Source organism: Mytilus galloprovincialis, chromosome 4, assembly GCF_965363235.1.
Source record: "Mytilus galloprovincialis chromosome 4, xbMytGall1.hap1.1, whole genome shotgun sequence".
In the NCBI taxonomy this organism is placed as follows: domain Eukaryota; kingdom Metazoa; phylum Mollusca; class Bivalvia; order Mytilida; family Mytilidae; genus Mytilus; species Mytilus galloprovincialis.
The window spans coordinates 44,421,940-44,447,628 of record NC_134841.1 but is presented as its reverse complement, the minus strand read 5'-3'; the positions used below and the strand labels follow the sequence as shown (position 1 = coordinate 44,447,628).

The following is a 25,689-nucleotide window of genomic DNA, read 5'->3' as shown; positions in this document are numbered from 1 at the left end:
GATCTTTTAAGTAACAATCACAACTACTAGCATTTAAATGACTTTACAGATGTGGCAAGAATAAGACAATTGGCCCCGAATAAACGTATACTAATTGATCATGTTTAAAAAGTTCAGATGTCCTTAGCCGGTTGACATCAAATATGGTCTATTATGATCAAAAACAAAACAGTTTTTTAAAATTATCCCCATTCAATTGAAAAGCAAATTGCAGCATTATCTTGTATCTAATCTTAACATTGGAAGATTAAGTTTGAAAGTAGAACGAAAATAATTAAGAGTTGAACAGTGACTGCCAAATTGATAAAACAATAAAGCAATAAAAGAATTTATGTCACAACTGTCAATCAATTATATAATGAACTGTAGAAGAAAAGTTGAGCAGAACAGAACACCATCAAGAATGCAACATCTTTGTAGAATTAAAAACAATGAAGTCTTCTCGCTGAGTGGCAGCCCTGGCTTGTAAAATTGCGCTCCGGCCTGTAAAAATTATATCTACAGGCCAACAGAATCTTAACTAAAAATTTCCAAAAATTGAGCTCCGGTCCTGTAGATTTAAAAGTTTATCTTGAAGACTGATAATGGGCACTAAAAAGTGGTGTGACAATTTTTAAAGTTTTATTTGTGTCAACAAAATATATAAACATCATTTTGAAATGACAAAACAAACATACAACAATATGAGATTTGGAATATACATTAAAGTGACTTACCTCTATTCCAGGAATGGTACTGTGCGTTGCACCTGTAATATGCACCTGTTCTCAAACCTGCTAGCAGTATACACAAATGTATAAAATTTTTAGGACTGAAATGATGTGCTCTAGTCTGGGACACAATTATATTTATTCAGGCATCGTTAGATAGACACTTATAAATGCAAGATGGGAAGGAACATGGAAATATAGTCAAAATACTGATTATGTTTTTGTAATAGATTAATTTGGCTCATTTAATTTACATAAAATATTTACTTTGACCCTTTGAAAAAAAATATAAAAATTTCAGAAAATCTTGAAGCAATCACTTTCTCGGAAAAAAATGGTTGGATAGATAGCAGTTTGACAAAAACTAATTTTGATCATTGAGAAGCTTAATTTAAGGAAATACAAGTTAAGCTGATTTTAAAGCGTTATATCCCTGTAGTGTTAGGTACCACCTTAAACAGCTTTCCAAACAACCCTTTGGCATCTTAGGTTCATTTACTTACCAGTGATCTACTTTTAAACAAATATCAAAAGAATCAACACAACAAATTTTTAGACAGGCAATTCTAATATTTATAATCACTTGGACAAATCCTTGTTATTCATGTACATGTATGGGTATTTCACTTGGCAAACAGTGTATGGCGACCATTTGATGGATTTATTCATACAGCAAGCCCTCTGAGATTCTCCTTATCTTAATGTTTTTATACACGTCTGGCATCTTGTCATTGTACTCAGCAGCTTAACAAAACCATTATTATGAATTTTATGAAGGTATAGATATTACAGAACGACCAATTAACTCGTTTCTAAGGGACCTGTTGCAAGGTTAGTTTATGTCCTTATCCAATAAACCTTTATTTTCAATTTTAAGATTTTACAGCTCTTCACACTCACAAGGTTGATCCTATTAAAAGACCTGGCAACCAGTACCTACATTTATTGAATTCATTTAATTGTAACTTTGTTCTCATTTTCAACATTTATGAAATAGTTGCCACTGGACATTAAAAGCCAACAAGGAAGATCTGAGAAGCCATTGGTTTATCAATACATCATTTTCTTTTATCTTTTTTACTTTAAAAACAAAAGTACCAATATATTTTTATGTTTAACAAAACATGTATAATAATTTACCATATTAAATATTTGCTTCAAAACTCTATTTTCACATGGCTTTTTTAAATTGATAACATTTTATACAAATATTTATATATACTGAGTGCCAATGAAAACACAACGTTTTTTTGTTTCAAAAAAATCTTATAATTTTTATTTTATTTATAACAAATGCGAAGTTAGGGTTGTTTTGAATGGACATAAACAGAGTTCACCGCTTTTCAACATACGCACCATTTTCACGATATTGTCATTTAAAGCTTGGCTATTAATGTCATAAATTTTCCCGCCCTTATTGTTAAGAAACTGCAATAAACATTTGAGTAAATGCCAGCACTTTCAGACAACCAGTGACATGCAGTTTTCGGCACGATCCAATGAAGCTTTTCACAGCATACAATAACGAGAAGACTAAAGTTGTAGCCTCTACAATAACCCAAATCCACAAATTCAACCAAAATGGATCATTTAATGATCATGACAAGCCACATCCCGGGGTACAAAAAGCAAGAAATGCTAAGCAAGACCGATACATTTGGTCTTTAACATATCCGATATCGACTCTGATGGCTATCCAAAGGTCACAAGAGTTCAATTGTGGTCACGGTAGAACCTTTGGAGCAATTTCAGTAAAACACTATTTGCGCAGAAATTGTTAAAGAGCACCACAGTCTTTCCTTAGTGACATCTAAACGGCCTTTTGACGTAAACATGGAATTCTGTAGACCAAAAATCATTCATTACGTACCAAAAACCGTCAGTGGTGGTTACATAGACATTTGGCACCCATGACCACCTTGACCAAAAGTCATGCTTTTTGCCAGATTTGGTCCGATCGAGAAAATTTTGCATCCGATTTGACATGGTTTAGACGATGAAAACCACCACCATTATCATAGTCAGCTTGAGTTTGCTTTGCGGGACAAGTGGAAAACATTCATCAGCGCTGTCGAGATTGCACTGCACCACGGGGTTGTAACATTTTTTTGTTAAGACTGAGTTGATGATTCGTTTACCTATTGCGACGAAAGATGACAATGAAACATTTTTATTTGATATTGATCTATTGTTAAGATTATCAATTTTAAAGAACATATTATTTTGAAAGATTATCATTTCTAATATAAGTTTTATTTTTGAAAAACCAAGTGTTGCGTTTTCATAGGCACTCAGTATACTAATTTACTAAGATATTATGAATTATGTTTTATGGGGTTAAAAGCCTTGTTAACAATGAATCTGTACTTACCCGTCTGAAAACATTTGCAATCGCCTTTTAGCAAATTCACTCACAATCGCTAGTTTTAATAGCATCTGTGCCATCTCCCCATAATGATTCCTGTTAATGGTTGTGACTAACACCTAAAACCTGGATCCATTTGTAGTATTTTTACTTCATCTACATGTACTATAAATTCATGTTTGTATCTGCATTCTCCTGGCACATTTATATTTAGGCCAAAAATAAAATATTGTTTGTTTCCCCTCACACGACCGACCCGGTCCAATTTTTTTGTTTTTTGCTATGTTGGTTATTGGTGATATCTTTCCGATGCTGAAGTCAACGATCGTTGGGTTTTGGAGATACCTTTCCGATGCTGTAGTCAACGAGCGTTTTAAATCAAGGTATTTTTGCATTGAAGCGTCGACATGATTCGGAATCAAGGAAAACAAACAAAATGCTTTCCCACACGATTTGTTTGTTTGCAAGGGTGATCTTTTTTTGAAAATAAAAAAAAAAATGATGCATCTTTCAATCTGCTGAGTGCATCTTGATTTGCTTTGTGTCTAACCTCTGTTCCTGTTTAAAGGACAAAATCTTAAAGACTTTGAGTAAAAATTGTCTCACTGACTCGTGCTTTAAAATCTATCTACTTTGTCTTTGAACAGGTTGGGTACAAGTCAGGAAATGTGGGATACATGTATTCCCTGCTTTCAGGGAACGCCCCTGTTTTCTGGTGTAAAAAAAAAACAGTTTAAATGGGATTTCCTTTTTCAATTTATGGCATGAAAATTACAAAAGGACATGTTTCAACGTTATACCTACATCAGTAGAATTCGTAAATACTTATTAAAAGTATTTTAGGAAATACAAAACATGAATATAAAGGGAAGCCATGTTTCTTCTAGAACTCGAAAAAAACATACAAATCTTTGTTTGGGAATCAATTGACCAAGCTGCATGATCCAGGTGTAACTGAACATAACTGAATTATGTTCACTTCTACTGAAAATTTTTATTCATTGAATTTTAATTCCCAAGTGATTAACATACATGTATCTTTTTGTCATCTCATAATTGATGATCAAGGTATGAATTGGTGAACAAAGGAATTGTTTTGTTGTGAGTTATGCATCAAATTAGACTTGAAATAAGCTTGATTTTTTAACTAAAAAAACACTTGCTATCAATAGGCATTAGTATCACAAGTAGAATGTGCGCTTTTGTAGATTTCATTAAATTAAATGAATAGGAAAAAAAAAGAAGGTCCCTGTATACTGTTTTTTTTTAACACCAGAAAACTGTGGTGTACACTGAATTAGAATACAGAGAATACCCCACTTTTCTTGACTTGAGCCTTACCTGTTGAATTTTGTACAAATTCAATATAGAAAACCATATCATGGAATAAAATAAAATAATTTGCCTACCTACCTACCCATACCCTAACAACCTCAGTCGGGAGAGGGGAAACAAAGATATTTTTAATGTTGGCCTTACCAGGTAATTTATAAACAGAATGGAAATTAATGCAACCAACTCATTTTTTTAAAAGGCCATTACAATAAAATTTTAGTCAGTCTACATAGTTCTCACACAGTGTTTCCTTTTACATCATCATATGCAGTACAGCAGCAGCATAAAATTATGATATCCAAAAATGAAAATTTTAGCAATGTAATTTGATACCTGATTTTAAGGTTTGTTATTAATTACCCATTAATGAGGTTCAGCCCCGTCTTTTAGAAAGGATTCATTTTTGATAATAAGAATAAGCAAAGACAAAAAAATGAAAAAGGGGTTCAAAATGAAGTCTAGCTCATGAGGAAAGTTGGCATTTATAAAGCTCATGTTCCCAACTCTAGATTGGTCAATTTTTTAAAGGAATAAACACAACTACATGTATATGGAACTGTTCCAAGCCCAAGGGACAGCTTATAAGCATATTGTATCAAGAGTGAGATCTACTGCTTTTTAAATTAGCTTACAAAATTTAACAAGTTTAAGACAAGTTTCCCATAAAAGTTCAAACTGCAAGCTCCAGATGCTTTTTGGTTATGTGTCTAGATATGTCTGTAGAAAAACACAACTTCTCTGCAACAATGTCTCCATTTTCATCATATTACTTCCACAAGTTATCCTAAAACCTCATTAGTTACTCAATACAGACAAATAAACAATATAGTTAAAAAGTTTGGAAAAGGGGGGTCCAATACCCAATTTGACAGTTTTATGATTAAATCTAAAATGGTAAACTTTCAGTGAGTTCGTCAAATATCTCTGTAAGCAGATGTTTCACTATTTGTGGATTCCATTAGGTAAACACTCAATTATACTCTTCATATACATGTGCAGCCCTGTTTAATGATGAAATACATAATTTTTTGACAATTTGGTTAAAAAAGTAAGTTTTGAATGCATCCCACAGCCTTATTGGGCTGGTTCCTTACTTGTTTCCATATAAATCCTCCCCATCATATTTGGTTGTTATAAAAATGTAAAATCCAAGACTTGAAAGCTTCCAAGCCATTTGACACTTTTGAAATGAAATAATTAACATATATAAGTTGACTTATTGATATATTTACCCTTTAAACACAAAAATTGAGACCTTTTCAATAAAAACATCATTTCAACACCCTCATATATAAATAAACAATTTAAGGGGCTTGATTTGACTAACATAGAGGACTTGGTAATGAACACAGTGGTCCAGACCAATATTTTGACCTTGATCAAAGTCACAAGCCGCCATGTTGACTTTGTCTACAAGGAATGGAAAATTTTGCTATATATTTCACTATGATATGGTTTAATCTTTAATCGAAACTGTTATGAAACATTAAATTTTCTCTCAAACATGAATAATTCACTTTCTAACAGTTTCCTCACGAAAAACAAATTATCATTAGCCATATTTTACTCACCTTTCTTTGTTCTCCATGGCTTCGTCTTTAAACTGACATATTTCTTCGTCTTACCATTAATTTAACATTACAAACATCAAAACACACGACTGTGGACAAATTCTTAAAACTCGCGGCGAGATTATCCGTTTGGACATAATTTGGGTGTTGTCCGGACGAATTTTAACATAAACTTCACAAGCTAACTTACTCACAACCGCTTACGTGGAAATTTCAGGCCGCACTGCGTATAAAGCTTGCCGACAATTTAATGTTTATCATTCAATATGCATCGTCACGTGACTTACTTGTAAATACACGAATTGAATGGCATAATGTAAAAGAAATTTTACAGCGCGCCTTGGGAAGGCCAAGCTAAAATAAATTGTTCGCTTAACAATATCATCTTTAAATTATACTTTAGATTTGTACTTATTATACATATCGATGAATTACACACTATTACAATTCTTAACATTGTGTATTTATAAACAACATTGTATAAAAATTAAACTACCAAATAACACAATGTTATATAATTGAATTAAATTGTAATTAATGACAATGTCATTGTGTACAGAAAATATTCTCCGCATTTTGAAAAACAATGGAAATACAAAAAGGTTAAAAAAAACACAACATACAAAAACTAATGACTAATAACAGGGGAGATCGATTTTTCTTTCTTTATAAAGTATTCTTTATACTAATGATAATGTCATTCAGTATCACTATAGCAATTTTCCCGGGATATATTCGTGGTCATCAGTGAAACAGATATTCCATAATCGTGATGGCGTCAGTAAAAAATTTAAGTGGGGGAGTTCAATTTTACCCTATAAGACTCAGACTGTATATAAATTTTCACCACAAAAGGTTAAAAAAAACACAACATACAAAAACTAATGACTAATAACAGGGGAGATCGATTTTTCTTTCTTTATAAAGTATTCTTTATACTAATGATAATGTCATTCAGTATCACTATAGCAATTTTCCCGGGATATATTCGTGGTCATCAGTGAAACAGATATTCCATAATCGTGATGGCGTCAGTAAAAAATTTAAGTGGGGGAGTTCAATTTTACCCTATAAGACTCAGACTGTATATAAATTTTCACCGCAAAAGTCTATTTATCATTAAATAAGACAGAATAAAAAGACGATTGAGAATTTATAATTCTTCGGATTTGATTTTTTAATAAATGAAGAAGCTTCTGTCCAATAGTCGTAAAACTTCACGAGAGTTTGACCAAATCATTGATGTCTACAAATATGACTATTTATCAATACAATATGTAAATATGGAGAAACACATTTCCTTGATCATAAAGATGCTTCTATTAAATTTTCAACCACGAATATTTGACAAATTAAGTTATTGACTTAATATATGTGTACGATATATGTAGTATAGATAACCACGGAAGTAATATTGAATTTAAATATTACTTCCATGAGATAACTGAATTAGTATTCATATTTGTTTAGGGGCCACTGGTAGCTGAAGGACTCCTCCGGGAGTTTCTCACTGTTTTGAAGACACATTGGTGGCCTTCGGCTGTTGTCTGCTCTATTGTCGGGTTGTTGTCTCTTTGACACATTCCCTATTTCCATTCTCAATTTTAAGATATGTCTAGACTTACTATCATCCAGGCGAGACAATTAATTGGAAGATATGCAATCGGTTGAAGATTTCTGACTTTCGAAAAAACAATAGTGAATTATAAAGTCTTGTTTCCGCTTGCCGTCAGCTTGTTAAGTGTTTGTCGGGTCTGCGGTACACGATAACAAAACATGTTGACCTATACCAATTTCAATTGTTTATTAAATAACAGTCATGGTTGTCGTACAGGTCATCTACAAAGAAACCATAAATGTGATAAATCCAACTATGTTTTTTTTTTTAATATTATTTAATTGATTCCCCTCTTTTCTTTCGGTTGTGTTTTATATTTTGTTTTCAAATTTTCTTAATTGAATCAACTTATTTCCCACTATTTTATGTGTTCGTTAGTGTTCTTTATTTATTTTGTCAATCTATGTCCCGTCTGTATTTATATATTGTGTTTTCTCAACATTTTTCAATTCATGAATGTACTAAGTAAAATTAAATCTTGTAGAAAAGGGCCGTAATCTTATATGCTTACGATTACAGACACGGTTTCGTAAATCTTCAACTTTAATACCAATTTTACTCAAGTATTTTAATAAAAATCAATATTTTTTTTCCGTCAGATATCACTTTTACCCCATTCTATATAAAAACAATTTTAGGTCCTTTGTACTCTTCTCAAACTTCTTTGGGGTCCTTATTGCTACTTTGTGCTCCTTTGTGCACAAAGAGGTCCTTTGCGGTGTTTTTTAGAGACCGTTATTTTCACGAGGATGGGGAAAATGATGAAAAGAGGGATATGCTTGAAAGGATAAGAACAAGATTACATAAAATAATTTGAAATAAAGTTGAAATTTAAAAGACAATTGAATTTATAGATTCCTAATTTTCTCTGATTTTGCAGTGTAAATCACAGATCAAAAAGAAAGTCGTGAAGGGTATAACATCACATGAGTCAACTATTCATCAAAGACTATAAAAATACTAAAAAAAAAATTGAAGCGAATCAATGTTTTCATTGCAATTATGTTCTGAATTCAACTTATCAGTGTAGTTAAAATTCCAGAGATCCATGATTAAAGTTGGGAGAGAGGGATAATTTCATAAAAATGTATAATCTATAATTTTATTGGACGATTTTATGCTAAAAATTCATATGCATAGTGAGAAATGTGAGATTTTATTATATTTTTTTTTTTGCAACGTCTACGCCCCCGCTCATATATCCGCAACTAAAATCATTTCTTGGTTATAAATAATTATCGACAACTGACACCCAGGTTAAAAAACAACCGTATTTCCGTTTTTAAGTAAACATTAAATTGTTTTAACACATAGTCTATATATGTTTATCTTTTCGTCGGATCTAGATATATAAAGTTTTACGTAGTCATTCAGTTAAGACCACAGGAAGGTGAAAATGTTTTTCACACAGAGTTACAAAAATAATCGCCATGTTCAAATGATTTCATCGGAACTGAAGTAAAACAATATCTGAACAAATGTCGACGGAGGAAAAAAAATGCCCATCTCAGATATGTACGAGTCCAAAGAGAGAAACAGCTATCGTCCTTTCTTTGGGACTAGTTTGTGTGTGCTCGTATATTTGTTATTCGCTACCAGCACCGTTTTTCACGATAAAGGTTAGTTATTTTACTTTCTTATATCAAGAACGATTGTACAGTATAGTCAAACGGATATCAGCATTTGTCAATTAAAATAATGTTTTTTTTCTTGATTTGATATCTGTAGTTTTGAATTTTTATATGATATGAAAGCATATTAGTTCAGTTTGTACTAACGCAGTCTGGAGACAGTCTTGACAAGACAATGATATAAACGGGCTTGGGTTGAGAAGGCAAGTGTAAGCTTCCCCCTTTTTTATAGCAACATTTGTAAAGAAATATACTGAGCTGTAGAGTGATATAAACTTGCAATCGGGTGTCCGATCTGATATATATTTTCGTTAGATTGTTAATTATTTTCAGTGATAATTGTTCTTTTTTACAGGCAACAGAGAGGGGGATTTCCAAAACTGTCATTGGTATTTTGTTCGCGATGTTCGAATTCGTGATATTCATTTTATCGCCATTGATCGGAAAATACGTAAGTTTATTACAAACTAAAACTGAATATTTAAAAAAAAATAAGGATGCCAATGAGACATCTATATATATCTCCACCAAAGTTTAAATGTAGTGATTTAAACAAATAGTATAGGCAACCGCATGGCCGTCAACAATGAGAAAAAAGCATACCACATAGTTGGCTGTGAAAGGCACCGATAGAAAAACGTTAAACAATTGAATTTAGAAAACTTCTAATGGCAAAATCTATGACCGTGAAAACAATTTACGAAAAACAAATATGACAGACATACGAACCACCAACGACTACCACGGAACTACAGGTTCGTTACTTAAGACAGGCACATAAAGAATGTGATGGGGTTAAACTTGTTTGAAGGTGCCAGCCACCTCCTAACCAGATTCTTAAAACCATCTACTATCATGACTATATATAGACAGTGATAACTTCACAATGTCTGACCTCCAAAACAAGTGCAATATATACAGTATTACCACCTTAAAAACTCATTAATAACCAATAAACACAAAATTGACAAAGATGCATTCAGTTATACGAAAAGGTTTTATTGTCAAACGTGAATATAGATTCACCACTTTGCATATAGATGAATACTTGTAAATTGCTTTCAGAAAAAAAAAAGATTTATAAAGTTAAGAGAATATGAAAAAACTTCCTAAAGGAAAACAACGGGTTATATAGATAAAGGGAAAAGAAAATATAGAATAGGGAATTGACGGCATACTTACATAAGAAAAGAGAATAATTAACAAAACATCAAGAACAGAGAAAAATGGTCTAAACTTAGTAATAAAGGCCCCGGTCATCCCTACCAATCAACACACAGGAAAACACATACAAATATTGTTTGAGAAATTTATAAAATCAGATTGGCTAAAAGGATTCAGAAACTGCTATATCATTAAATTGTTGTTATGGAATAACTAATTTGATACAAAAAATTGTAATAAAATGTAATTACTATTTTGCAGCTTTCAACACTGGGTTATAGAAAAGTATTCTTTGTTGGTGTTATATTAAGTGGTGTAAGCACGATGATCATTGGGTAAGAAAGGTAACAAAAAATGTTCGAAAAGGAACTATCTTTCGTTCTCTATTGTTATTTTTCCTTTTGTTGGATGGTGATGTTCCGTTTAACACCGTCATATGGTGTTAAAATATCACAGCTGTCGTCATGCATTGACCGAACGTTATCTTTAAATGAAATGGAGAATGTATCAAAGAGACAACAACCCTACCAAAGAGCAGAAAACAGCCGAAGGCCACCAATGAGTCTTCAATACAGCGAAAAAATCTCGCACCTAGAGGCGTGCTTCAGATGACCCCTAAACAGTGGCGGATCCAGGGGGGGGGGGGGTTCCGGGGGTGCGCACCCCCCCTTTATTTTTGCCGATCAATGCATTTGTATCGGGACATATGTTTTGCACCCCCCCCTTTGCCCTGGGTGCCCTGGGTTAGCACCCCCCCTTTCGAAAATTCCTGCATCCGCCCCTGCCCCTAAACAATATTTGCGTTCAGTGATAATGGACGTCATACTAAACTTCAAAATATATAAATGAACTAAAATTAAATATCATACAAGACTAACGAAGGCCAGGAACTCCTGACTCGGGACAGGCGCGAAAATGCTACGGGATTAAACATGTTTTTGAGATCTCTCCCCCTATACCTCTAGCCAATGTAGAAAAAAAACACAGCAATAGGCACAGTAAAACCCTGTTTAAAAGAAGTCAGAGTCCGATGTCAGAACAGTTAAAAAAAGGAACTAATCAAAAAGACAATGCTACATACATTAACAAACGACTATACAAGCAGCTACTGTTCATGGTAAATTATTGATTACTAAATTCTTCCATATTTACACAAATTTGATTTGGAAGTTTGGCTGCACCTTTAGAAAACTTATTTCAAACGGGAAAGCACATCCTAATGTTGTTTACCAAGTCCGAAAATTAACATGAGATCAGGATAAACACATCGATCCTTTAAATAAAATTATTCTTAACTGTTTATTAGATCCTAGAATATTGTTTTTATTGGTATAATATTGGTATAAATATTGGTATAAATATTGATTTTTTACCAAACTTAAATATTGGTATAAATATTGGTATAACTATTGATTTTTTACCAAACTTTATATTATACTGCTATAAACTTTCATCATTACTATATTCAAGAGTTCAACTGGTCTCATTGACTATCATACCACGTCTTCTTATGTTTATCCGTTTTGTTGTACTGGTTTTATAAATACGTAGCCACGTCAGGTTGGAAAGAATGGGGACGTTAATTAAATTCGGTGCCTTGTACAGAAAGAATGCCGCGCTTTCTAGACCTTAAAACCCTTGCTACAACTCTTTGTGTAGATCCTTAACTATACGTGAGCTCTTGCAAGACAAGATCACCCACATTTTCCCAACACAACTTCATTTTCTAGTGGCTGTTTGAATTATATAATTGCATCACTGTCTATCCACTGTCAGAAGCTTTCTACTGTATAAACTGTTTATATATATGCTCGCGTCCTGAATATGCATTAAACAACTGCTCTCAATAATGATTGTATTCTATTTTATTTCAGAGTACTAAATTATATACCGGACAAGAACGTTTTTATAGTTTCTTGTTTTGTTGTTCGTTTTCTCGAAGCTGTCGGATCAGCTGCCTGCTTAACATCTGTCTATGCAATAGTGGCCAGAGCTTTTCCAAAGAAAATTCCTTCCGTTATGGTGAGTTCTGACATGGGTTTTTTTCATGCAGCAAACGCAAATTAAACACACTTTTTTTTAAATAATTTAATTAATTTTCCAATTTTACTATATTTCAATCGGTGTTGATCTGTACCAAAAAACTCATTAATGAACCTTGAATGAAATTTTGTATTTACGCCAGACGCGCGTATCGTCTACAAAAGACTCATCAGTGACGCTCGAATAACAAAAAAGCTAAAATGCCAAAAAAGTACGAAGTTGAAGAGCATTAAGGACCAATAATTCCTAAAAGTTTGGCCAAGTACAGCTAATGTAATCTATTCCTGCGGTAGAAAAGCCTTAGTATTTCAAAAATTAAAAGTTTGTTAACAGTAAATTTATAATTATGGCGTAACGCCACTTATTCCTAAACATGCATACAAAAAGTACTTTCTAAGTTGTGATTTAAAGTGAAGTAAATCTGTTGATTCCAAAAAAGAATGGCCAGGACCAAAATTTCCATATGAGAATCCCTAGACTCTCTTTCAAAAATTGCTGGATCCGCGCTTGAATGCTCTTTATTGTCTTGGATGGTAACTCTCCAGTATTGCCAGTCTTGTTAAAGAAATCAAAGAACATTCGTGCTATGTTTAGTTTCAAGAACTTCTGGTGCAATCTAATTAAAATTTAGATGTATAGTAACTTGCGTCATATTAGGATAACGAAACCAGAGATCTTTAGTTTAATTTGATGGCTTCTAGTGGTGCTCCACAATGAAACAAAATTGAGATGTAAAATGACGACAAACGACAATATATAGATGACGGCAAGGTAAACGAAAAGGACTTTGATAGAAATACTTCAACGATATATATATATTTCAATTATATTGAGGTATATAAGGGTATTTTTGTTTTGTTCACGTGCCTGTGATTTGAACACAAACCATTAAAACAAGGGTTCCAAGTAGCGAAGTTAAAGTCATCCCTTCGACCCTCTTTATATATGTAATTTCTGTCTCACAAATAATCTTCGATTGATGTTATCCAATTACCGTAACCACGACCCATTCTTCTCTAGTTTTCTTTGTTGTGTTTTGTATACTGTTGTTTTTTTCGAAATTTCTAATGGCATTGTCAGGTTTTTTTTATTGACCCTTTGGTATCTTCCACTGTGACATCTCTGTTGTAATCACAGTTCCAAGGATAAGGCAGATATGGCATTCTCTTAAAAAAAAATCGATTAGGATATCTCGAATCAATGGATCAATCAAAAATAGAATGCGTACTCATTCTAGTTTTGAACTCGCAAACCATTACATGCAGAATAAATGTATAAACACAAAAATCACATTAAAATTTCCTGCGACCCAGTTTTTTTTAATGAGAAATGTCAGCTATTTGCTTTATTAACAAACGATCGAATTACCTTTACAGGGTGTTATAGAAATGTGTAATGGCCTCGGCCTGATGATCGGACCAGCTTTGGGAAGTGGACTCTACCAGGTTTGTTACACAGTCGGTAATCATAGGCGCTAAAATCATGAGCCCTCCCCCTTTTTCTGTGTTCAAGATCTTTTCAATAACATTTATTTATCAGTTATAGCTGTAAATGTAATTTATAAATGTGTCACACTGAGAGTTATAAATGGGTTGCCCCTTTCTCCAACGCACCTGTTCTAACATATGGATTTGTTATAAAAAAAATACTTCTTTTTTTTCAACAGGGAAACAGCCATTCTGAGACTAGAGCTATATATATCCAACAAATTCACGAACACGATAATCACTATATACACGATAATCGATATTTCTACAATATGTGTATAAAACAGATGCTTTAAAGTAACAACAAAAAAGCACACTATCAGAACAGAGCTCAAAAATCCGTTTTTACGATATAAAGTCATAAACTACATGAGATACTTAAGCCATGTCCTATGACGAAAATGATCACCCAATTGATTGGTATATATATGGTATGAAAGATTGTTTATGATTGGCAAGTCAATAATATATACTGAATGATCTTAAACTTACAGTCAACGTTAGCCAAAAAGAAAAGAAAAGATAGTAGAATATATAATCGATTTCTAGTTTCAACTTGGGAAAACTGGATGAAACAGGATACGATGTGTGGTCCCCCATATAGCCTTGAGGTTTTATCTTATGTTATATGCAATGTGAGCAAATAGCTTTGGCTGACGTTGACAGGAAGCGCGATGCAGTTGTTGTTGTTTCCCTAGCAATACAATGTATTCATTAGCTGTTCCAACTGAAATTTTGCCTCCTCGTTTTCTTCAGTAAGGTGATCTTTTAAGTGAATGTATTCTTGATGCAGATATCGGTTCAGGAGCGATAGGAGCACCTATATCTTCGTGAAATTGTAGGTTATTTTTTGGTCGGTTCGGTTTTTTGTTTGTTTTCTTTAACACCATGTATGACTGGCATGAGAGAATAAAATAAACAAGAAAAAGGAGGCAGAGGGTTAACATATTTAATGTAAAAGAAAGACAGACAATATTACGGAAAAAGCAGACCAAATTACATATTGAGGACATGAGAATAAGAAACTTTAACATTACTGCTATATATGTTTTATTCGTATTTCAGATTGGAGGTTTTGGGTTGCCATTTTACACGACAGGGGCAATGCTTATTCTAACGGGAATATTTTGTTTCTTCGCAATACCGAAACCTACAGGTAAATCACTATCTTTAAATCAGAGTATACACATTTATGTCCGCTGAAGGCTACTTCTTTTTTTTTACCATCTAAAAAGATCACGTAATCGTCATCTTCACTAGGCAGTAGCCAAGGGTTACGATCCACCCCCTTCCTCTCCTGGTTACGATCCACTCCCCTGAAGAGGAGGGGAATGGATCGTAACCCTTGGCTAGCGAAGATGCGTAACAGTAAATAGAGATAAACTTTATTCTTTTACTTGAATAGAAACTTATTTGCATAATTCAGATATATAAATTCAGGTTATTAATTTAAAGTTTTAAGAGTTCCAGGGCAGTCTGAGAAACTTTGCAAAAAAAACAAAAAAAAAAACAGGCAGGACCTAATAGTGTGAATAAAATAAATAAAAATGCAGGGCAGAAATTACAAAATTACAACTAAAGAAATGCAGGACAAAAAATTTCATCCTAGCCACACCCCCACCTCAACAATAATCAAATGATAGCTCCCTAATGCCTTTATGACAATGTTCATTCTGTAAAAATGTAAAGGACGAAACTAATTTTATTTTATATTGTAAACCAAATTGCAAAACTTAAAACTGCGTTTTCCCCCTTTTTACCTGTTTTGTTTTTCTTTTCATATTTATTTGGTCATATATTTTATGAATGACACGAGAATGAAAAAAATGTGTCTGTGTTTGTGGAAGGTATTTCTACAGTTGTTATCTCTTTGCAGATAAAGAAGACGACAGTTCTATGTCAGTGTTCATTCTCCTTAAAAACCCGTCCGTAATGATTACAGGATTGATGATATTGATAGCTGCATCAGGAATAGGGTTTCTGGAACCTACTCTAGCTATTCAGTTGAAAGAGGTTTGTAGCAACCGATCGCAATATCATTTATTCGAATACAAACATTTACAGAAACATCAGATTGCATGTTTCGCTTTTCAACAGGAAGGAGAAAGCCAAAATCATGAGAAGATTCAAATTGCGTCTTTAACTCTGATAATTCAGCGAACATTCCAAAAGCTTTTATTCCAATTCACTTTTATACTTACCATTACAAGATATAAAAATTAGAAAATAATGTATTATTGCCAATGAGCTAGACAACTTTTCACTAGAGACCAAAATGGCGTACTACAGAAGGTTAATAGCAACTATAGAATTGTTTTTGTTTGTTTTAGTTACATTTATCAACAGCCGAAGCTGGTGGATTTTTTGTCCTCCTTCCATTTGTGTATGCACTTTCATCCCCGCTGTGGGGATTCATTAACGAGAAAAAGGTAAACATGCATGTTTTTTTTTATGAATTGCTCAATGTTGTTAATTTTAAATTATTTTAAAATTTTGAAGTACTATGAGACAATGATTTCAGCCTTCTCTTATCAAGTGATACAAGTTTAATATGTAAAATATTGAATCTGTTTAACATATAGTGAAAATTGGGATTTAAATCAATAGTGGCCTTAGGTTAAACTCTTTATTTTGATGATCGGAGATAACAAATATTTATATTTCTAATATCATTACCGCTGCAATTCATTTTTTTTCCTCATTTCAATGGGATTTTGCGAATGTCCAAACTTTTTTATTCAATCAACACTGATTGTGACTAAAGACTTTAATGTAGTATATTTGTTTATCATCGAAACTTTTTGGTCTCAGCGGAACCAGCGGACGACACAGTCATTCACACGCAGCTAACTTTATATATTACACTTTTTAAATAGGTAAATATGATTATTTTCATCTAATTCTAGCGAGTCTACAATTTGTGTTTTTTAGGACTGTGGTAGATGTATGATGAACATTGCACTGATATTTGCTTTCTTATCCTTCTTGATGTTTGGACCAACCCCCCTTATACCATTTATCAAAAGGTAAAACTTTCATTAACACACACCATTCTATTTCTAGAAATCCAAATCTACAAAATTGTGTTTTTTAGATAAAGAAAAAAATAACATATACCATGCAAGTCTTTGTAAAATATCTGAAGTTGTCGGAAGGAAAAAAAAACTCTTTTTTTCGAGAATTCAGTATTTGTACCTTCTTTTGCTAATATAATATCAAGTTTTGTGAGAAGAAGAATTGGTCGTGAATGTAAACAACATTTGTTGTAGCAATTCAGTACTTTCTAATCTCAGACTAAGGGTCAATAGTGTCTCACTTGCAAACTTGGGTGCTACATGTATATCAACTTAAAAACCATTAAAGGCTGAACGAACTTACAGACCTTATATAATTTTATTTAACACTTAAAAACTGTAATAATAAAAAAAATCATGTGCACGGCCGACACTCGGCTAACCGAGAGATTGGTCGGTTAATCTATATTGAGTATGCGGCTATATCGGCGGTTGGTCTGTTAATCGGGTTGGCTAAAGTCTGTTAATCAGGTGTTATCGAGAAAATCATTGAAAGTTCACCATGTTTCATTGTATAAATTTCTAAATGTATTTTCATCATAAAAAGTATTCATGTCTAACAAAACAATTCAATGTACTGAATTCAGTGGTGTAATTATTATTTTTCTAGCTTCGATGTACGATCTATAAAATGAAAAGGCGGGTTACTCATCAATAAATTTATACACATTTTACACACATAAAATGTACACAAAATGACACATTGGTTAAATTTACTTGCGTTAAATATTTTGAACGTCGAAAAAAGAAAGGCATTATGTTTGTTAACCATATTGATATCATTGTGTGAAAAATCTACACGAAAATGTGTATTTTGGTGACATAACTCAATCTTTATTTAAAACCTGGTCTGTTAATGGGTCGGATGTATAAAACCCGGTCTGTTAATTGGTCTGTTAAGAGTTATGAATGGCAATAAAAGTATAATTTTATTGCTAGATGGGGTGTTATCGGATCAAATGGGTAGGCTCAAGACGAGCGGCTAAAATATACGAAAACAACATATGAGCAATGAAACATAACATATACGGAAACAACACATGAAATTGAAAATTGATAAAAATGGTTTCAAAAAGAGTAATATTAAAGTAATATTAATTTCATCCAAGAATGATCGCATACTAAGTATATCATGTTGGTTCTGTTTAATTGTCATGAATGACACAAATTTGTCATCCACACTGGTAACCAGTATAAATCAGAGATAAACGTCGTAATGTAACTAAACATCAGTAAGTAAAATATATTGGGATGACAAAATATCAAAAAATAAAGAAAGAAGAATAAGTAAGATAAATAAAATGTAGAAAAAATGACATAACAATAGACCACTTTCGAGTTCATCCGTCACCGGAAAAACTCGTCAATTATACGGCCTTAATGACGTCATTTACAAGATAGAGGGGGTCGCCTGTATCCCTGCACTATTTTCGTTCATCAAGCGTCTTAGTGATCGTCATTGTGCAGGATAAACTAGAAATAATGGTTGTTCTGTAGGTACTTAATGACAATTCCCTAATGACAGCAATGCTGTTGGCAATTTTGGAATTCAATTTGCCGAATAATTCGTACAATATAGAATTACAGTTTTCCAACCACTCGCTCAACATTGGAATGGAAGTGACGACGCCCATACACGCACAAATGACGTTCACTAAAACCAGGGCTTTTGACGGAAATGCATCGAACTCGAAAGTTGTCTATTTAAAGAATGCAGAAATAAACAATACCCCCAATCCGGACCCTCATGGTATACACGAGAATCTGGATGGAAACGCATACTATAGAATAATAGATAAGGACAGTAGAGAGTGACACATTGCTAAAAACGAGATAAAAATAATACTTGTTTAAGAATACACACATGAAACACCGATGACTGTTGATATAGTAAAGGATTGCGATGTATTATATTGGTGACAATTTCTAGAAGTTTACATGCAGACAACTATGGTGGCAGTTTAATGCCATTTTGCGTTTTCGCGCTTTAATAGCGTTTTCGCCTTTCATATTCTATATGGTGAAAACGCGAAATCACGAAGTCGAAAACGCGAAAACGCGAAACTGATTTCGCGTTTTTCGACTTCGCGATTTCGCATTTTCGCGTTTTCTCCTTTTCCACTTCGCGATGTCGCGTTTTCGCCCTATAGAATATAAAAAGCGAAAACGGGAAAACGCAAAAACGCGAATGGACTTCACCGGCCAGCATAGACAACTGTAGTTCTCCTCTGTACTTATGAAGAAAGGAACTAAACGTAATAAAATGAATTGAAACTTTTAAAAAATAACCAAATGTAGCTGCATTTGCTCCTTTCCGTTTACTTCTTTAGAATGATTTGTAAACAACATATGATTAAGTAATAGAAGAAAAGAACCAACTGGATGATACTGACGAATTAGGGTTTAACGTCCAGTGACAAATATCATGTTCATATGAGAACGAGCACACGTTATATGTACCCTGTTTACTTTCAGTAGGAATTGAGAACGTGCTACTTCGAACAGACACAAAAATTAAGGCTGATTGAAAACGCCAATAAAAAATACATGCATATTCCAGAGGCCAATCCATATCACGCTATATTGAAGTGACACACCCTTCAATAAAATGCAAAGAAAGTCAAAATAAATGCTCTTTCTATGATACTGTGGCACCGTATTGTCATTTTTGTTTACTCAGGAACATCTCATTCTTAAATTTTTCAAGGGGAAAATATAAAGGTAGCAAAATTATTGTCGTGGCTAAATAACTCTTAACTGACACAATTTCAATTGTCCGACCCATTAACAGACTTTATTCCCATAATTTTCACTAAAACGTAGTATTATTCACGTTGTTTTACAATTATGAAATATTTACTAATGTCAATTTATTTTTTAGAACCACAGTGCTATGTTTTGTCCTTTAAATGATTTCTAAATTTTTTTGTTTCGCCTTTTATTAAAAAAATGCTATGCGTATAAGCATAAATACTACATACTTGCGCGACGCCTTTTAGTTTTATTGAAAACTGCGCAGACTAAGAAATGTTTTTACAAGTACAAAATGTTCTATGATAGATATCATTTTGTCAGACACTTTTCTTTTTTTGATTTGGTTCTTATAACATGCCAAAAATCTGTATATTTAATAGAGTTTAACATCGAATTAAGCGTTTTACTCTTAACAGACGTATAACCAACCCGATTAACAGACCAATCGCCCATATAGCCGCATACTCAATATAGATTAACCGACCAATCTCTCGGTTAACCGAGTGTCGGCCGTGATGTGAAGAATTGACGTAGGTTAATGAGGTCGGGACAGTTAACTCTTTCATACAGATATACCGGATACACTTCTCAAAGATTTTACATACGAAGTAAACACAGAGGTGTTTAAATTTTTATAAAATTGGTTTGAGATTCACTAAGTTTGTCAATCTTTACAGAGAAATACATACCTCAATTCATGTATTTATATAATACTTCTTTCTCTTTTTTGTAGCTCTATAGCACAACTGACTATATCATCAATCTTTTTTGGAATGTCCATGAGCTGTATATTAGTACCAACGTTACCGTATATACTAAAATCTGTGTCTTTGTAAGTGACATCTTTTATAAGGGAACGACCATTTAACTATTAGGAGAATGGGGGAAAGTTAAGCTCCCTACTCAAAACTGCACAGAAAATAATCACATGCGTTGTTGTCTCTGGTTAACTGAGAAACGATATAACTTCAGATAACCACAAGATCGTGAAAGGATTCAAAATAAGTTCCAAGTGCATCTTACAGACATATATTCCCCAAACAAAAACAATCGAATGGTATGCAAACAAAAACTGTTAAAAGACCTCGCACCCTAACAATTTAACACGACCCTTTGACTGATTTAAAAGTGTCCCATGTAGTTGTTTGTGTCCCATGCATAGATTACCTTTATCAGGTGAACCAACTTTTTGATATTGTTTGCCGGTTTTCCCCGTTTTCCACAATGTCATTTTCAGCAAAATTTTCAAAAATGTTCAACTTGTTTTCAACCAAACATCTTTGGAACTTCATACCCTACCATTAAGATTGTGTGTATCTTCTATGAATTTCCATTATAAAAATAATAGATATAAATCATTCTCCATTGTTTTATAAAACATGATTCGCCTCAACCTGACCATTTGAGTCTTTGGTCCATTTTCGGCCGTTTTGATTCGAGCGCCACTAATGAGTTTTATGTTCTGAAGTACTATATTATATAAGATGGTATCTCAAATGAGTTTTTAGTTTTGTAATGCAAAACATACTCTTTACAAAGAAACGACATATACCAACTACTAGTATATTGTTGGATTGGCAAACATAGTAACAGAGGGACAAACTCAATGTCACCCTTTTTTTTACAATTTTAGCGAAGGTCATAGCAAAGACGCCATGGCAGTATATGGAATCGTAGCTGGATTTGAATCAGCTTCTTTTTCTCTAGGGTAAGTTCAATTGTTTCTTTTCTTCTATTTGGCGTAACTGTTCGATGTTAAATGTTTTCAAACTACAATAATATGAGATAAACAAAACACCTTTTTCAATATTTATTTTAGGGAATTTGTTTTGTGCACCCAGGTTCTGCAAAGTAGATCGACTTGTATGAAGGGGTGATCGTGATTTTCTCCCACATCGTCAACGGCCCCTTGTTTGTATGGTTTTACTATACAGGATGGGCAACTCTAAGCAATTACAATCTATCTTACATCTTATGGACGTCTATAAATATCATTGGTTAAAAGTGAACATGTTAGAACCGTCTACCATACTATGATAGTCAACCGATAACGTGCGATAACACTGAGTCAAACCTTGACAGAGCCGGATTTAGGGGATATCATGACCCTTTATGGTGCTCCATATGTGATAAATGCAGACTTTTTACAAGTATAACACCAACCTTTGGTTTGTAAGTCCTCTTTTCAAACTCCTGGGTTCGCATCTGGTTTGGTCTTCAACGCATCGATAGATTAACCTTAGAATCAATATAGTATTACGGTCAGACTATTTTTCACATTACAGTGCTTTTATAGGACCATTACTAGGTGGAATAATGGTGGACAATCTAAAATTTCCAACTGCATCAACAGTTTACGCATTTATGTTTCTGATTGTGGTGAGTAAAATGAAATGAAAGTTAAAATGAATTGATATAAAGTTGATATAGATGTAAATTGATATAAGTTGATATAGATATAACTGATTGATATACGCTTTCCTACCTCAGGAATATATATTACCTATGCTGTCTTTGAAAAATATTTAAGAATGTTTGGTCCCCAATGCTCTTCAAATTTGTACTTTAGTAGGCCTTTTTAACGGTTTGTATTCGAGCGTCACTGATAAGTCTTTTGTAGACGAAACGCGCGTCTGGCGCAAATACAATTTCAATCCTGGTATCTATGATGAGGTTTTTAGCCAATATGTTTACTAAATAGGGTTTTGCCAAAGAAATCCCATACTTGTCAAATTACTTTTAAATAAAAATACAAAAATGTTGAATGAAAAGTGAAGATTGTGTAAACGGCACATATTCATATTTTTGTTTTAACTTGAGCACTCACTACTCTAGTCAACAGCAGTTATTACATTATTAGGTTTTTGAATTCTTACACTGGTTATAGAAATAAACATTGAATATCAATTCCAATACATTGTTTATTGCTTTAACGGATAATTCTCAATCTGTCCAGCAATGGTTAATAATTACAATACATGTACTAGTATATGTTTCACAAGAATCAGGATGCATTCCAAAATTAAATTTTATTTCCCCCCAAAAAAGCAATATCCCTGACAGCACTTGCTTCCTTAGGATGACGTAATTACAATGTATAGTAGAAAATGAAAAAAAAATGATGTTACTTGTAATTTTATTGCTGTTTAAAAGCGTTGAATGTAGCATGGAATCATTGAATTCTCGAATAACGTTTTTTGTAGTAGTTATATATTTATGAACTTCTCATTTATCACAGGCCCTTATTGGAGGTATCAAAGCACTGGTTGACAAAATAAAGTCAAAGAAACAAAACCAATGCATACTAACGAATCTTACCCATATCGATATCAGTGATAGAACAGATATAATAACATCTGCAGTGGATAACAATAACACAGTGGTAACAGATATCAGTGATCGAACCGATATAATAACATCTGCAGTGGATAACAATAACACAGTGGTAACAGATATCAGTGATCGAACCGATATAATAACATCTGCAGTGGATAACAATAACACAGTGGTAACAGATATCAGTGATCGAACCGATATAATAACATCTGCAGTGGATAACAATAACACAGTGGTAACACATATCAGTGATCGAACAAATAAAATAACATCTGCAGTGAATAACGATAATACATCGGTAACATATATCAGTGATAGAACCGATATTATAACAGCTGTTGCAGTAGTAGACAATGATAACACAGTGGTAACAGATATCAGTGATAGAACAGATATATTAACATCTGCGGTGGATAACGATAACACATCGGTAACAGATCACAGTGATCGAACCGATAATTTAACAGCTGGTGTGTATAACGATAATTTAACACAGTTATACCAGGGTTGAGTTCAATATCGTAGCAGCTACGTAGCGGCTACGTAGCTGCTGTCGATATCTATGTAGCAGCTAGTCTATAGCTGCACGTTCAATAGTCAAAATCTACGTAGCACTTCGTAGCAGCTACGATATTGAACGCGGCCCAGGTCTCAATACCAGTATATGTGCGATGGAAAAAGACAACAAACTGTTAACACACAATTGTGAAGGTGCAAATACAAAGCAAATAAATGAACAGAACACGAAAACAGCTAATACAAACTTAAACGATAGAACAAAGATTTATAACAAAAAGGTTGAAAATAACAATAAAAAAGCACACAATGATTAAGTTTCCGGAAGCAGTATATGTACATAATTAGCAGTTAATGATGCAAGCAAACAAACGAACATTGCAAAATAAGGATCTTTATGAACAATATATTTCCATTGTTTCCCATGTAGTTTTTAACAATATTTTCTACTAAATACAGAATACCATTGTCAATGGTGATATTTAGATCATAATACATGCATGTTTACATAATACAATATTAGTGGCTCGTACCTTTCACAGATCGCAGTTTCAATGCATGTTTCAAACGACGAGCGTGTGCTCTTTATCTTGGAAACGGCGTCTCAGAATGATTTTGACGATGTGCCCGAGACTCAGAGCACCCTAGGCTATGACAAGCCGTTCTCAGCAAACTATGTTTAAACCTTTTTTGCGAAAAAAATTATACACCGAGAATTAAAAAAAGGACACACATTCATACACTAAGGCAGCCACCATTTGATTTTCTGGGGGGGGGGGGGGGGGCTATGGTTTTTTTTTCTGGACAAATTAATATTTTTGGCGACAAGTCGAAAACAATTTTTTTCTTTCAATTTTAGCATTACATATAGTGGCAGCTGAGGGTGAAACAAACATTTTTTTTTTCTCAGAATCAAAAACAAATTATTTTTTTCGCCAAAAACTGGAAACAAACTTTTTTTTCCAAAAAAAACCATAGCCCCCCCCCCCCCCCCCCCCCCCGAAAATCAAATAGTTGCTGCCTAAGATGAAATAAATCTAAAAAAAAGGACACACTGAAATTTAATTTGTTTTGCACGAGTATGTTGGAAAGGTCAAAATATTACTAATATATAGAGCTTAGAATTCAAATTGAGATTGATGGCTGTTATAACAATGAGCCTCGGACATTTTAAATACAATAACTAAATAAGAAACAATTCTTTGACGACACAGTTAGCATGAACCATCTAAATCTCTACACCGAAGTGTTGCGATAGGTGAATACAACAGGGGTCCAGTTTACAGTTGGCATCAATTTCCGAATTTCCCAACAAACGCATCGATAGCAGGTCGCCAATTATTTCCATTCGTTTTCAGAGCACGAAACAGAGCTAGCTTACGCGTCAACCAAGAGATCTTGCAACATTATGCTCATGATACATGTTATAATTAATAATAAATTTAAAAATAATTTCAATTACATGTTTTGGTATGATTTCATTGCAGCAATAAATACTCGTTATCTAATTTTTATTTCTTGTTATTAAGAAACATTGTGATTCAAGTTAGGACAATGGTAAGCATGTAATTCTGTGGTTGTCGTTTGTTTTATGTGTTACATATTTGTTTTTTGTTCATTTTTTTTTTAGATAAATAAGGCTGTTAGTTTTCTCGTTTGAATTGTTTTACATTGTCTTATCAGGCCTTTTATAGCTGGCTATGCGGTATGGGCTTTGCTCATTGTTGAAGGCCGTACGGTGACCTATAGGTGTTAATGTCTGTGTCATTTTGGTCTCTTGTGGACAGTTGTCTCATTGGCAATCATACCACATCTTCTTTTTTATATAAAAAAAAATTAAAGTCCTCAATTAACAAGAGTGCACACGCTGAACTGTCTTGCCTTCCTTACTAACCATTGTTTTTAGGTTGATAGTCATTAATATAAACTTTACTACAAGTAACACATCAACTTAACATGATCCAAGAAAATGAGGTCATGGTCAGATAAACTAAATAAGAAATTCATGTGCACATTGCAATCATTCAATAAACCAAAATAGTTGGCCTTTTGATTATAGTTTCTAAGAAAGTCTTAACCAAGAAA

The 25,689-nt window shown here is 33.3% G+C and overlaps 1 protein-coding gene across 1 annotated transcript; it reads left to right on the top strand.

The window, feature by feature from the left end:
• Positions 1 to 8,885: 8,885 nt before the first annotated feature.
• Positions 8,886 to 25,062, top strand: LOC143072235 (MFS-type transporter SLC18B1-like). The gene is made up of 14 exons (XM_076247080.1): positions 8,886 to 9,218; positions 9,586 to 9,681; positions 10,656 to 10,729; positions 12,269 to 12,416; positions 13,814 to 13,882; positions 14,990 to 15,080; positions 15,801 to 15,937; positions 16,255 to 16,353; positions 16,856 to 16,950; positions 20,486 to 20,584; positions 21,386 to 21,460; positions 22,038 to 22,131; positions 22,991 to 24,351; positions 24,631 to 25,062. Exons 1-13 carry the CDS (start codon positions 9,078 to 9,080, stop codon positions 23,597 to 23,599), a joined length of 1,827 nt encoding a protein of 608 aa, XP_076103195.1. The 5' UTR covers positions 8,886 to 9,077; the 3' UTR covers positions 23,600 to 24,351; positions 24,631 to 25,062.
• Positions 25,063 to 25,689: the final 627 nt, after the last annotated feature.